General features: G+C 43.8%; 1 protein-coding gene across 1 annotated transcript in view; it reads right to left on the reverse strand.

The window, feature by feature from the left end:
• LOC115117330 (cadherin-22-like) overlaps positions 1–8,883 on the reverse strand; it is a 173,301-nt gene extending 164,418 nt beyond the window's left edge. The window contains exons 1-2 of the mRNA XM_065021930.1: positions 8,827–8,883; positions 7,406–7,700 (exon numbers count right to left, since the gene is read on the reverse strand). Of these exons, the coding sequence (XP_064878002.1) occupies positions 7,406–7,700; positions 8,827–8,883 (352 nt within the window). The remainder of the gene's footprint in view (positions 1–7,405; positions 7,701–8,826) is intronic.
• Between the last annotated feature and the right edge of the window lie 3,784 nt (positions 8,884–12,667).

A 12,667-nucleotide genomic window follows, 5' to 3' on the forward strand; every position in this document is an offset into this window, starting at 1 on the left:
GATACAGTCTCTGTGTAGAGTGGTTACGGTCTCTGATAGAGAGTGGTTACGGTCTCTGATAGAGAGTGGTTACGGTCTCTGATAGAGAGCGGTTACAGTCTCTGTGTAGAGTGGTTATGGTCTCTGGATAGAGTGGTTACAGTCTCTGGGTAGAGTGGTTACAGTCTCTGTGTAGAGTGGTTACAGTCTCTGGGTAGAGTGGTTACGGTCTCTGGGTAGAGTGGTTACAGTCTCTGGGTAGAGTGGTTACGGTCTCTGATAGAGAGTGGTTACCGTCTCTGATAGAGAAGTTACGGTCTCTGGGTAGAGTGGTTACGGTCTCTGATAGAGAAGTTATGGTCTCTGGGTAGAGTGGTTACGGTCGCTGATAGAGAGTGGTTACGGTCTCTGATAGAGAGCGGTTACAGTCTCTGTGTAGAGTGGTTACGGTCTGTGGGTAGAGTGGTTACACTCTCTGTGAAGAGTGGTTACGGTCTCTAGGTAGAGTGGTTACGGTCTCTGATAGAGAGTGGTTACGGTCTCTGATAGAGAGCGGTTACAGTCTCTGTGTAGAGTGGTTACGGTCTCTGGGTAGAGTGGTTAAGGTCTCTGATAGAGAGTGGTTACCGTCTGATAGAAAGGTTATGGTCTCTGGGTAGAGTGGTTAAGGTCTCTGATAGAAAGTGGTTACCGTCTGATAGAAAGGTTACGGTCTCTGGGTAGAGTGGTTACGGTCTCTGATAGAGAGTGGTTACGGTCTCTGATAGAGAGTGGATACAGTCTCTGTGTAGAGTGGTTACGGTCTCTGATAGAGAGTGGATAGAGTCTCTGTGTAGAGTGGTTACGGTCACTGATAGAGAGTGGTTACGGTCTCTGATAGAGAGTGGTTACGGTCTCTGATAGAGAGCGGTTACAGTCTCTGTGTAGAGTGGTTATGGTCTCTAGATAGAGTGGTTACAGTCTCTGGGTAGAGTGGTTACAGTCTCTGGGTAGAGTGGTTACGGTCTCTGGGTAGAGTGGTTACAGTCTCTCGTAGAGAGTGGTTACCATCTCTGATAGAGAGTGGTTACCGTCTCTGATAGAGAAATTAAGGTTTAAGAGTAGAGAGTGGTTACGGTCTCTGGGTAGAGTGGTTACGGTCTCTGATAGAGAGTGGTTACCGTGTGATTGAAAGGTTATGGTCTCTGGGTAGAGTGGTTAAGGTCTCTGATAGAAAGTGGTTACCGTCTGATAGAAAGGTTACGGTCTCTGGGTAGAGTGGTTACGGTCTCTGATAGAGAGTGGTTACGGTCTCTGATAGAGAGTGGATACAGTCTCTGTGTAGAGTGGTTACGGTCTCTGATAGAGAGTGGATACAGTCTCTGTGTAGAGTGGTTACGGTCTCTGATAGAGAGTGGTTACGGTCTCTGATAGAGAGCGGTTACAGTCTCTGTGTAGAGTGGTTATGGTCTCTGGATAGAGTGGTTACAGTCTCTGGGTAGAGTGGTTACAGTCTCTGGGTAGAGTGGTTACGGTCTCTGGGTAGAGTGGTTACAGTCTCTCGTAGAGAGTGGTTTCCATCTCTGATAGAGAGTGGTTACCGTCTCTGATAGAGAAATTAAGGTTTAAGAGTAGAGAGTGGTTACGGTCTCTGGGTAGAGTGGTTACGGTCTCTGATAGAGAGTGGTTACCGTCTCTGATAGAGAAGTTACGGTCTCTGGGTAGAGTGGTTACGGTCTCTGATAGAGAATTTATGGTCTCTGGGTAGAGTGGTTACGGTCGCTGATAGAGATTGGTTACCGCCTGTGATAGAGAAGTTACGGTCTCTGGGTAGAGTGGTTACGGTCGCTGATAGAGAGTGGTTACGGTCTCTGATAGAGAGCGGTTACAGTCTCTGTGTAGAGTGGTTACGGTCTGTGGGTAGAGTGGTTACACTCTCTGTGAAGAGTGGTTACGGTCTCTGTGTAGAGTGGTTACAGTCTCTGTGTAGAGTGGTTACAGTCTCTGTGTATATTGGTTACGGTCTCTGGGTAGAGTGGTTACAGTCTCTGTGTAGAGTGGTTACAGTCTCTGTGTAGAGTGGTTACAGTCTCTGGGTAGAGTGGTTACGGTCTCTGGGTAGAGTGGTTACAGTCTCTGATAGAGAGTGGTTACCGTCTCTGATAGAGAGTGGTTGCCGTCTCTGATAGAGGTTACGGTCTCTGGGTAGAGTGGTTACGGTCTCTGATAGAGAGTGGTTACGGTCTCTGATAGAGAGCGGTTACAGTCTCTGTGTAGAGTGGTTACGGTCTCTGGGTAGAGTGGTTACGGTCTCTGGGTAGAGTGGTTACAGTCTCTGTGTAGAGGGGTTACGGTCTCTTATAGAGAGGGGTTACGGTCTCTGATAGAGAGCGGTTACACTATCTGTGTAGAGTGGTTACAGTCTCTGTGTATATTGGTTACGGTCTCTGGGTAGAGTGGTTACAGTCTCTGTGTAGAGTGGTTACAGTCTCTGTGTAGAGTGGTTACAGTCTCTGGGTAGAGTGGTTACGGTCTCTGGGTAGAGTGGTTACAGTCTCTGGGTAGAGTGGTTACAGTCTCTGATAGAGAGTGGTCCCCGTCTCTGATAGAGAGTGGTTGCCGTCTCTGATAGAGGTTACGGTCTCTGGGTAGAGTGGTTACGGTCGCTGATAGAGAGTGGTTACGGTCTCTGATAGAGAGCGGTTACAGTCTCTGTGTAGAGTGGTTACGGTCTCTGGGTAGAGTGGTTACGGTCTCTGGGTAGAGTGGTTACAGTCTCTGTGTAGAGGGGTTACAGTCTCTTATAGAGAGGGGTTACGGTCTCTGATAGAGAGCGGTTACACTCTCTGTGTAGAGTGGTTACAGTCTCTGTGTATATTGGTTACGGTCTCTGGGTAGAGTGGTTACAGTCTCTGTGTAGAGTGGTTACAGTCTCTGTGTAGAGTGGTTACAGTCTCTGGGTAGAGTGGTTACGGTCTCTGGGTAGAGGGGTTACAGTCTCTGATAGAGAGTGGTTACAGTCTCTGATAGAGAGTGGTTACCGTCTCTGATAGAGAGTGGTTACCGTCTCTGATAGAGGGTGGTTACCGTCTCTGATAGAGAAGTTACGGTCTCCGGGTAGAGTGGTTACGGTCTCTGATAGAGAGTTGTTACCGTCTCTGATAGAGAAGTTATGGTCTCTGATAGAGAGTGCTTACGGTCTCTGGGTAGAGTGGTTACGGTCTCTGATAGAGAGTGGTTACCGTCTCTGATAGAGAGTGGTTACCGTCTGATAGAGAAGTTACGGTCTCTGGGTAGAGTGGTTACGGTCTCTGATAGAGAGTGGTTACGGTCTCTGATAGAGAGCGGTTACAGTCTCTGTGTAGAGTGGTTACGGTCTCTGGGTAGAGTGGTTACGGTCTCTGGGTAGAGAGGTTACGGTCTCTGGGCAGAGTGGTTACGGTCTCTGATAGAGAGTGGTTACCGTCTCTGATAGAGAGTGGTTACCGTCTCTGATAGAGGGTGGTTACCGTCTCTGATAGAGAAGTTACGGTCTCCGGGTAGAGTGGTTACGGTCTCTGATAGAGAGTGGTTACCGTCTCTGATAGAGAAGTTATGGTCTCTGGGTAGAGTGGTTACGGTCTCTGATAGAGAGTGGTTACGGTCTCTGATAGAGAGCGGTTACAGTCTCTGTGTAGAGTGGTTACGGTCTCTGGGTAGAGTGGTTACGGTCTCTGGGCAGAGTGGTTACGGTCTCTGATAGAGAGTGGTTGAGGTCTCTGGGTAGAGTGGTTACCGTCTCTGATAGAGAGTGGTTACGGTCTCTGATAGAGAAGTTATGGTCTCTGGGTAGAGTGGTTACGGTCTCTGATAGAGAGTGGTTACCGTCTCTGATAGAGAAGTTACGGTCTCTGATAGAGAGTGTTTACGGTCTCTGGGTAGAGTGGTTACGGTCTCTGATAGAGAGTGGTTACCGTCTCTGATCGAGAGTGGTTACCGTCTCTGATAGAGAAGTTACGGTCTCTGGGTAGAGTGGTTACGGTCTCTGGGTAGAGTGGTTACGGTCTCTGGGTAGAGTGGTTACGGTCTCTGTGTAGAGGGGTTACGGTCTCTTATAGAGAGGGGTTACGGTCTCTGATAGAGAGCGGTTACACTCTCTGTGTAGAGTGGTTACAGTCTCTGTGTATATTGGTTACGGTCTCTGGGTAGAGTGGTTACAGTCTCTGTGTAGAGTGGTTACAGTCTCTGTGTAGAGTGGTTACAGTCTCTGTGTAGAGTGGTTACAGTCTCTGGGTAGAGTGGTTACGGTCTCTGGGTAGAGTGGTTACAGTCTCTGATAGAGAGTGGTTACAGTCTCTGATAGAGAGTGGTTACCGTCTCTGATAGAGGGTGGTTACCGTCTCTGATAGAGAAGTTACGGTCTCCGGGTAGAGTGGTTACGGTCTCTGATAGAGAGTTGTTACCGTCTCTGATAGAGAAGTTATGGTCTCTGATAGAGAGTGCTTACGGTCTCTGGGTAGAGTGGTTACGGTCTCTGATAGAGAGTGGTTACCGTCTCTGATAGAGAGTGGTTACCGTCTGATAGAGAAGTTACGGTCTCTGGATAGAGTGGTTACGGTCTCTGATAGAGAGTGGTTACGGTCTCTGATAGAGAGCGGTTACAGTCTCTGTGTAGAGTGGTTACGGTCTCTGGGTAGAGTGGTTACGGTCTCTGGGTAGAGAGGTTACGGTCTCTGGGCAGAGTGGTTACGGTCTCTGATAGAGAGTGGTTACCGTCTCTGATAGAGAGTGGTTACCATCTCTGATAGAGGGTGGTTACCGTCTCTGATAGAGAAGTTATGGTCTCTGGGTAGAGTGGTTACGGTCTCTGATAGAGAGTGGTTACGGTCTCTGATAGAGAGCGGTTACAGTCTCTGTGTAGAGTGGTTACGGTCTCTGGGTAGAGTGGTTACGGTCTCTGGGCAGAGTGGTTACGGTCTCTGATAGAGAGTGGTTGAGGTCTCTGGGTAGAGTGGTTACCGTCTCTGATAGAGAGTGGTTACGGTCTCTGATAGAGAAGTTATGGTCTCTGGGTAGAGTGGTTACGGTCTCTGATAGAGAGTGGTTACCGTCTCTGATAGAGAAGTTACGGTCTCTGATAGAGAGTGTTTACGGTCTCTGGGTAGAGTGGTTACGGTCTCTGATAGAGAGTGGTTACCGTCTCTGATCGAGAGTGGTTACCGTCTCTGATAGAGAAGTTACGGTCTCTGGGTAGAGTGGTTACGGTCTCTGATAGAGAGTGGTTACCGTCTCTGATAGAGAGTGGTTACCGTCTCTGATAGAGAGTGGATACGGTCTCTGATAGAGAAGTTACGGTCTCTGGGTAGAGTGGTTACCATCTCTGATAGAGAAGTTACGGTCTCTGGGTAGAGTGGTTACGGTCTCTGGGTAGAGTGGTTACGGTCTATGGGTAGAGTGGTTACCGTCTCTGATAGAGAAGTTACGGTCTCTGGGTAGAGTGGTTACGTTCTCTGGGTAGAGTGGTTACGGTCTCTGATAGAGAGTGGTTACCGTCTCTGATAGAGAAGTTACGGTCTCTGGGTAGAGTGGTTACAGTACAACGACACCAGAAATAAATGATGATTTTTGCAAATCAATCAGTCAAATGTTAATGCTTGGTGATATGGTGGCAGTTTAATGTATGGGACATGTACAGAATGACTTCCTAGAAGCCATCTGAAGTTTGAAGTGAACATATTCAAATTTAATCTGAATGGTAATAAGCCACAAATCAGCCATGTCTAGAAAGCTTTTTTTTTTTTTTGACACTTCCATTCTAATGAATAGAAATTGACTTCAACATTATTTCACAATTTTTCATATAGTTCACATTTTCCATAAACAATGCAAGTTGATCCATTCAAGGACTGCTACTACTATTACTAAGTCATACAGTACTGTAGGTGAAGATATTTATGTATATTTTAGCCTACATAATATTCTAGTATGAACACCATCAACTAGGCCCACGCAGTGGCCCTAAGTGCCCTGCGCAGGGCCGGCCCCAGGTATAAGCGGTCGATTAGGGCCGCCGGACGGTTTTGTTTTTAGGAACTCAGTCGGGGTCTCAACTCAGGGTTGAGAGTTAGAATAGTAGAATACACAAGGTGCAATTTCAAAATGTGATTGTGCATCAGCAGTTTTCTCATGTTATGTCAGTCACCGACAGTCACTCAATTAGTTATTGTTAGCTAACATTTATTAGATTGGTAAGTTAGCCTAGCCAGCTATGTAAACTTGTAGTAATCATGGTCAATTTACCGACCGGGCACGAAGGGCACGTGCCCAGGGGCCCTGACCTCCAGGGGGCCCCATTGATTTTGTTAGTCACTCTCACTGAGATATCATATTAACATGGCATAAGAAGGAAATTAGCTGTAAAAGTGCAACAACATTTCGATGAGGGCCTCCAAAAGGCTGTGTTTGGGTTGAGGTCTGCTTCAGTAATTGTCAGTCTGTCACCCAAACCCTCAGCCTCTCAACCATGCACCGCGGTGACTTTGACCTTATCACAGTGGTGCCAGATCAACGCCATTAGCTGTTGTTCTACAGGAAGAGGAAATATGAGCAGAAAACAAAACGGAGGGAAATGCTTGACCAAGCACTGCAGTTCTCATTAGCCTTGACACTTTACTCAATGTATAAAACATGAAGTGCACACTCACTTAATGTGTAATTTGACTGAAAGGTGGGGTAACAAGGAGGAGCGGGAGGGAGGGTTTGAACATTAACTACCCCCCCCCCTCACACTATATTTTTTTTCTCTCCCTCTCTCTCTCTCTCTCTCTCTCTTCTGTTCTCTCTCTACTCTTTCTCCTGTTTCAATAAGCATTGCCGACAGAAAAGGGCCAAAACGTGCTGCGGTAGCAGGAATGAATTCCAATCAGAGGCGAAGGAGGGTGAGATCCATTACATTTATCCTAGTATCCCCTTCTCACAAGAATACTCCCTCTCACACATACACGCAAAACAATGTTCTGCTGTATCGAAAACAATCACACACAGGCATAAACAACGTCTCCCACTTCCTCACAGACTATCAAACCCTCTGGTGATCATTATCTTGGGACTGGGTTGGGTAGCATTGTCCAAATCTGACCTGGGTAAAAATCGCACCATATACACATCTCTTCAAATGTACACTGAATATATAAAACATTAAGAACACCTGCTCTTTCCATGACATAGACCAACAAGGTGAAAGCTACAATCCCTTATTGATGTAACTTGTTAAATCCACTTCAAATCAGTGAAGATGAAGTGGAGGAGACAGGTTAAAGACATGGATTGTGTATGTCTGCTATTCAGAGGGTGAATTTGCAAGACGAAAGATGTAAGTGCCTTTGAAAGGGGTATGGTAGTAGATGCCAGGCGAACAGGTTTGTGTCAAGACCCACATACAGACACTCCTCCCTGGTTATCCTCTTACCCATTTGTGAAAGCTCTGCCACACTCCCAATATATGGCCCTTCCAGGAACTTGGGTTCACTGTCGTTGATATCCTGGACCTTGATGACGAACTCTGACTCGGATTCCAAAAGGTGGTTGGTGAGTCGGTCCCGGGCCTGAGCTCTGAGGGTGTAGTAGCTCTGCTCCTCGCGGTCCAAGCGCTCGGTGGCGTGGATGTCACCTGTCAGCTCGTCGATGATGAAGATAGTGCCCGCTCCTTCCCCGGAGATGGTGTACTTGATGTTCCCCTCGCCCTCGTCCGAATCCGTGTGGATCTGTCAATTAAGGCAATTAAAGTCAAGCTGAGAGTTCATGCTTTTAGAAGGTATACGTCGTTAATTAAAACATATTTATAAAATGCATTGATTTCATTGACTGACAGTTGACACTACTGTGAATGCAGTACTCAGATTTCACAGCATCAGATAAGATGTAGAATTATTCTTCACTTTCTCTTCAAAGATACAGCCAATAAACAAACATGTACGTATAGAATTCCATACTCCAAAATAACATATGTTCGAAATGTAGTGGGTGAAAAATACCCAGTTGTCATACTTGAGTAAAAGTAAAGATACCTTATTAGATAATTACTCATGTAAAAAAGAAAGTCACCCAGTAAAATAGTACTTGAGTAAAAGTCTGAAAGTATTTGGTTTTAAATATACTTAAGTATCAAAAGTAAATGTAATTGCTAAAATATACTTAAGTATCAAAACTAAAAGTAAAAGTACAAATAATTTCAAATTCCTTATATAAGCAAACCAGAGCATCATTTTCTTGTTGTTTTTTGTGCAGAAAGCCAGGGGCACGCTCCAACAGTCACACATAATTAACAAACAAAGCATGTGTTTAGTGAGTCTGCCAGAGCAGAGGTAGTAGGGATGACCAGGGATGTTCTCTTGATAAGTGCGTGAATAAGGCAATTTCCCTGTCCTGCAAAGCATTCAAAATGTAACGAGTACTTTTGGGTGTCAGGGAAAATCTATGGAGTAAAAAGTACATTATTTTATTTAGTAATGTAATGAAGTAAAAGTTGGCAACAATATAAATAGTAAAGTAAAGTACAGATACCCAAAAGAACAACTTAAGTAGTACTTTCAAGTATTTTTACTGAAGTACTTTACACCATTGTCAAAATGTCATATAAAAAAACAGCCTTGAACCTGCCAATCACAACATGTTTATTATATACATTTGCAGCACTTTATAGGATGCCCTTTACAGAACTGTCAAGGCTTTGCTCTTTCTTTTATGTCAGATTTTCTCTCTAGTCATCAAGAAGCAAAGTTCCTATTTCACAGCCGGTGAGAGAGGAAAGAGGAGAAGCCCTCGCCTCCCTCTAGGGTTGTCATCAACAGTACCATGACAAAAGACACTGCAGTGCTATTGGTGATTTACACAATCCCCACATGGTGTGCCCTTCACAGAATAGGGGCCCCTCAAATTAGAAGTCATTTCTAAAGGTTGTTAAAGTTGCGGTATGAACATGAACACGGTTGGGGCCGACAAATGAACTTAAAGAGCCCTTATAAATCTGCCGTGACTTCTTCTAGTGATTAAAAGACATTCTAGCAGCCCCCTATGCATCCTGTGGCTTTACTGCACATCTGAACTGCTACTCCCTTCCAATATGAAATTAGAATGCAGGACTCGGCTCCATAGCCTGTAGGACCCATCTCGCAAAACAGGCGGGAATTGAGGGAGAAAACGCCCCTGTCTCCCGCGTTAATATTTTATAAAGGCTTAATTAAATACAGGACTCGATCGCCCTCGCGGGAGCTTTCATTAGGTATTTGTCGTAAAACAGGGGAATAATGCAAAACATAGCCCCCTCTTTCTTTTCATTTGGAATAGTCCCCAAGTCAAATAAATGTACACTGAGAGAAAATCGACTCTTTTTGGGGGCATCAATATTTCAGCGATAATAAAATAAACTTCAATAGCCCAGTCGGTAAAAAGACAGTAGAAAGCTCTCCAATATGTGTAGATATGTGACGCCTGCCTTTACATTGTCTGACTGTCTCTCTATTGCTTACTGTCTTTGATCAATTTGAGACAACTTACTGCAATCAAGTCTTTCAAGTATATTAGAGCAGATGCTGAAGACAAGGATCAACAGTGATGCTTCATTCAAACACATCCAAACATCTTTAGAGAGTCTTGTGGCTACAATGTGTTCAGTAGAATGGAAAGGGTTTTCTACCATCAAAGTCGATATTTGCTCTCCGATCACACACGTAATGTTTGCGAATAAACACCCACACAAATGTCATGCACACACACAGTCATGCATACACAATCATACACACATTTCTCTCCCTCTCTTTCTCTGACACACACACTTCGTCCATAAATATATAGTAGGGCATCCTACAGTGCCTTGCAAAAGTATTCATCCCCCTTGGCGTTTTACCTATTTTGATGCATTGCTTGTAATTAAAATGGATTTTATTTGGATTTCATGGAACGGACATACACAAAATAGTCCAAATTGGTGAAGTGAAATGAAAAAAATTACTTGTTTAAAGAAATTCAAAAAAATTCTCAGAAAAGAGGTGCCTGAATATGTATTCATCCCTTTTGCTATGAAGCCCCTAAATAAGATCTGGTGCAACCAATTACCTTCAGAAGTTCACATAATTAGTTAAATAAAGTCCACCTGTGTGCAATCTAAGTGTCACATTATCAGTCACATGATCTCAGTATATATACACATGTTCTGAAAGGCCCCAGAGTCTGCAACACCGCTAAGCAAGCAGCACCACCAAGCACCATGAAGACCAAGGAGCTCTCCAAACAGGTCAGGGACAAAGTTGTGGAGAAGTACAGATCAGGGTTCAGTTATAAAAAATATCCAAAACTTTGAACATTTCAAAGACCACCATTATCAAAAAAATTGAAAGAATATGGCACCACAACAAACCTGCCAAGAGAGGGCCGCCCACTAAAACTCACAGACCAGACAAGGGAGGGCATTAATCAGAGAGGCAACAAAGACACCAAAGATAACCCTGAAGGAGCTGCAAAGCTCTACAGCGGAGATAGGAGTATCTGTCCATAGAACCACTTTAAGCCGTACACTCCACCGAGCTGGGCTTTACGGACAAGTGGCCAAAAAAAAGCCATTGCTTGAAGAAAAAAATAAGCAAACACGTTGGTGTTCGCCAAAAGGCATGTGGGAGACTCCCCAAACCTATGGAAGAAGGTACTGTGGGAGACTCCCCAAACCTATGGAAGAAGGTACTGTGGTCAGATGAGACTAAAATTGAGCTTTTTGGACATCAAGGAAAATGCTATGTCTGGCGGAAACGCAAATCCTCTCATCACCCCGGGGCGACAGGTAGCCTAGTAGTTAGAGAGTTGGGCCAGTATCCGAAAGGTTGCTAGATTGAATCGCCGAGCTGACAAGGTAAAAATATGTTGTTCTGCCCCTGAACAAGGCAGTGAACCCACTGTTCCTAGGCCGTCATTGTAAATAAGAATTTGTTCTTTAACTGACTTGCCTAGTTAAATAAAGGTTAAATTAAAAATAAATTTAAATAACCCAAAGAACACCATCCCCACAGTGAAGCATGGTGGTGGCAGCATCATACTTTGGGGATGTTTTTCACCGGCAGGGACTGGGAAACTGGTCAGATTTGAAGGAATGATGGATGGAGATGAATACAGGGAAATTCTTGAGGGAATTTGAGAATGGGACGGAGATTAACTTTCCAGCAGGACAATGACCCTAAGCATACTGCTAAAGCAACACTTGAGTGGTTTAAGGGGAAGCATTGTCGTTCTGCCGCTGAACAGGCAGTTAACCCACTGTTCCTAGGCCATCATTGAAAATAAGAATTTGTTCTTAACTGACTTGCCTAGTTTAATAAAGGTGAAATAAAAATAAAAAATAAAAAATTGAATTGTCTTCGAATGACCTAGTCAAAGCCCAGAGCTCAATCCAATTGAGAATCTGTGGTATGACTTAAAGATAGCTGTAATTACTGCAAAAGGTGGCTCTACGAAGTATTGACTTGGGGGGGGTGAATAATTATGCATGCTCAAGTTCTGTTTTTTTTGTCTTATTTCTTGTTTGTTTCACAATAAAAAATATTTTGCATCTTCAAAGTGGTAGGCATGTTGTGTAAATCAAATGATACAAACCCCCCCAAAAATCTATTTTAATTCCAGGTTGTAAGGCTACAAATAGGAAAATACTTTCGCAAGCCACTGTACTTGAGTAGAAGTAAAGATACCTTACTAGAAAATGACTCAAGTCAAAGTGAATGTCACCCAGTAAAATACTACTTGAGTAAAAGTCTAAAAATATTTGGTTTTAAATATACTTAATTATCAAAAGTAAAAGTATAAATAATTTCAAATTCCTTATATTAAGCAATCCAGACGGCACCATTTTCTTGTTTTTTTTCATTTACGGATAGCCAGGGTCACACTCCAACACTCAGACATAATTTACAAATGACGCATGTGTGAGTCCGTCAGATCAGAGGCACTAGGGATGAGCAGGGATGTTCTCTTGATAAGGGCATGAATTTGACAATTTTCCTGTCCTGCTAAGCATTCAAAACGTAACGAACACTTTTGGGTGTCAGAGAAAATGTATGGAGTAAAAAGTGCATTATTTTCTTTTGAAATGTAGTGAAGTACAAGCACAAGTTGTCAAAAATATAAATAGTAAAGTACAGATACCAAAAAAACGACTTAAGTAAAAATACCCTTAAAGTACTACTTAAGTACTTTACACCACTGCTTTTGACTGCTTTAATACACAAGTGAATTTGTAATAATACTGTTGGTACCCTAAAATGGGGGGACTATTTTTTAAAAAGTGCTGAAATTTCTAAACGGTTCACATTTACATTTACATTTAAGTCATTTAGCAGACGCTCTTATCCAGAGCGACTCACCCGATATGGATGAAAATACCTTCAAATTAAAGCTGACAGTCTGCACGTTAACCTCATATTCATTGTATTATTTCAAATCCAAAGCGACTGAGTACAGATCTGAAACCACAACAAAAATGTCACTGTCCCAATACTTTTGGAGCTCATCGTATTTTGTTGTGAGTAGGCACACGTGGCAACAACGCAGCTCAAATGTGATTTTTTTTCACAGATCATGCTCGTTCTCCCCCTTCAGGCCCAATGTGTCAGTCCATCCGTCAGTATGTCCTCATCAAAGTGATTCCGTGGCTAAGCTGTGAACTTCAAACAAAAGGTCAAAGCCAGGGCTT

This window comes from Oncorhynchus nerka, linkage group LG2 (assembly GCF_034236695.1).
Source record: "Oncorhynchus nerka isolate Pitt River linkage group LG2, Oner_Uvic_2.0, whole genome shotgun sequence".
Taxonomy (NCBI): domain Eukaryota; kingdom Metazoa; phylum Chordata; class Actinopteri; order Salmoniformes; family Salmonidae; genus Oncorhynchus; species Oncorhynchus nerka.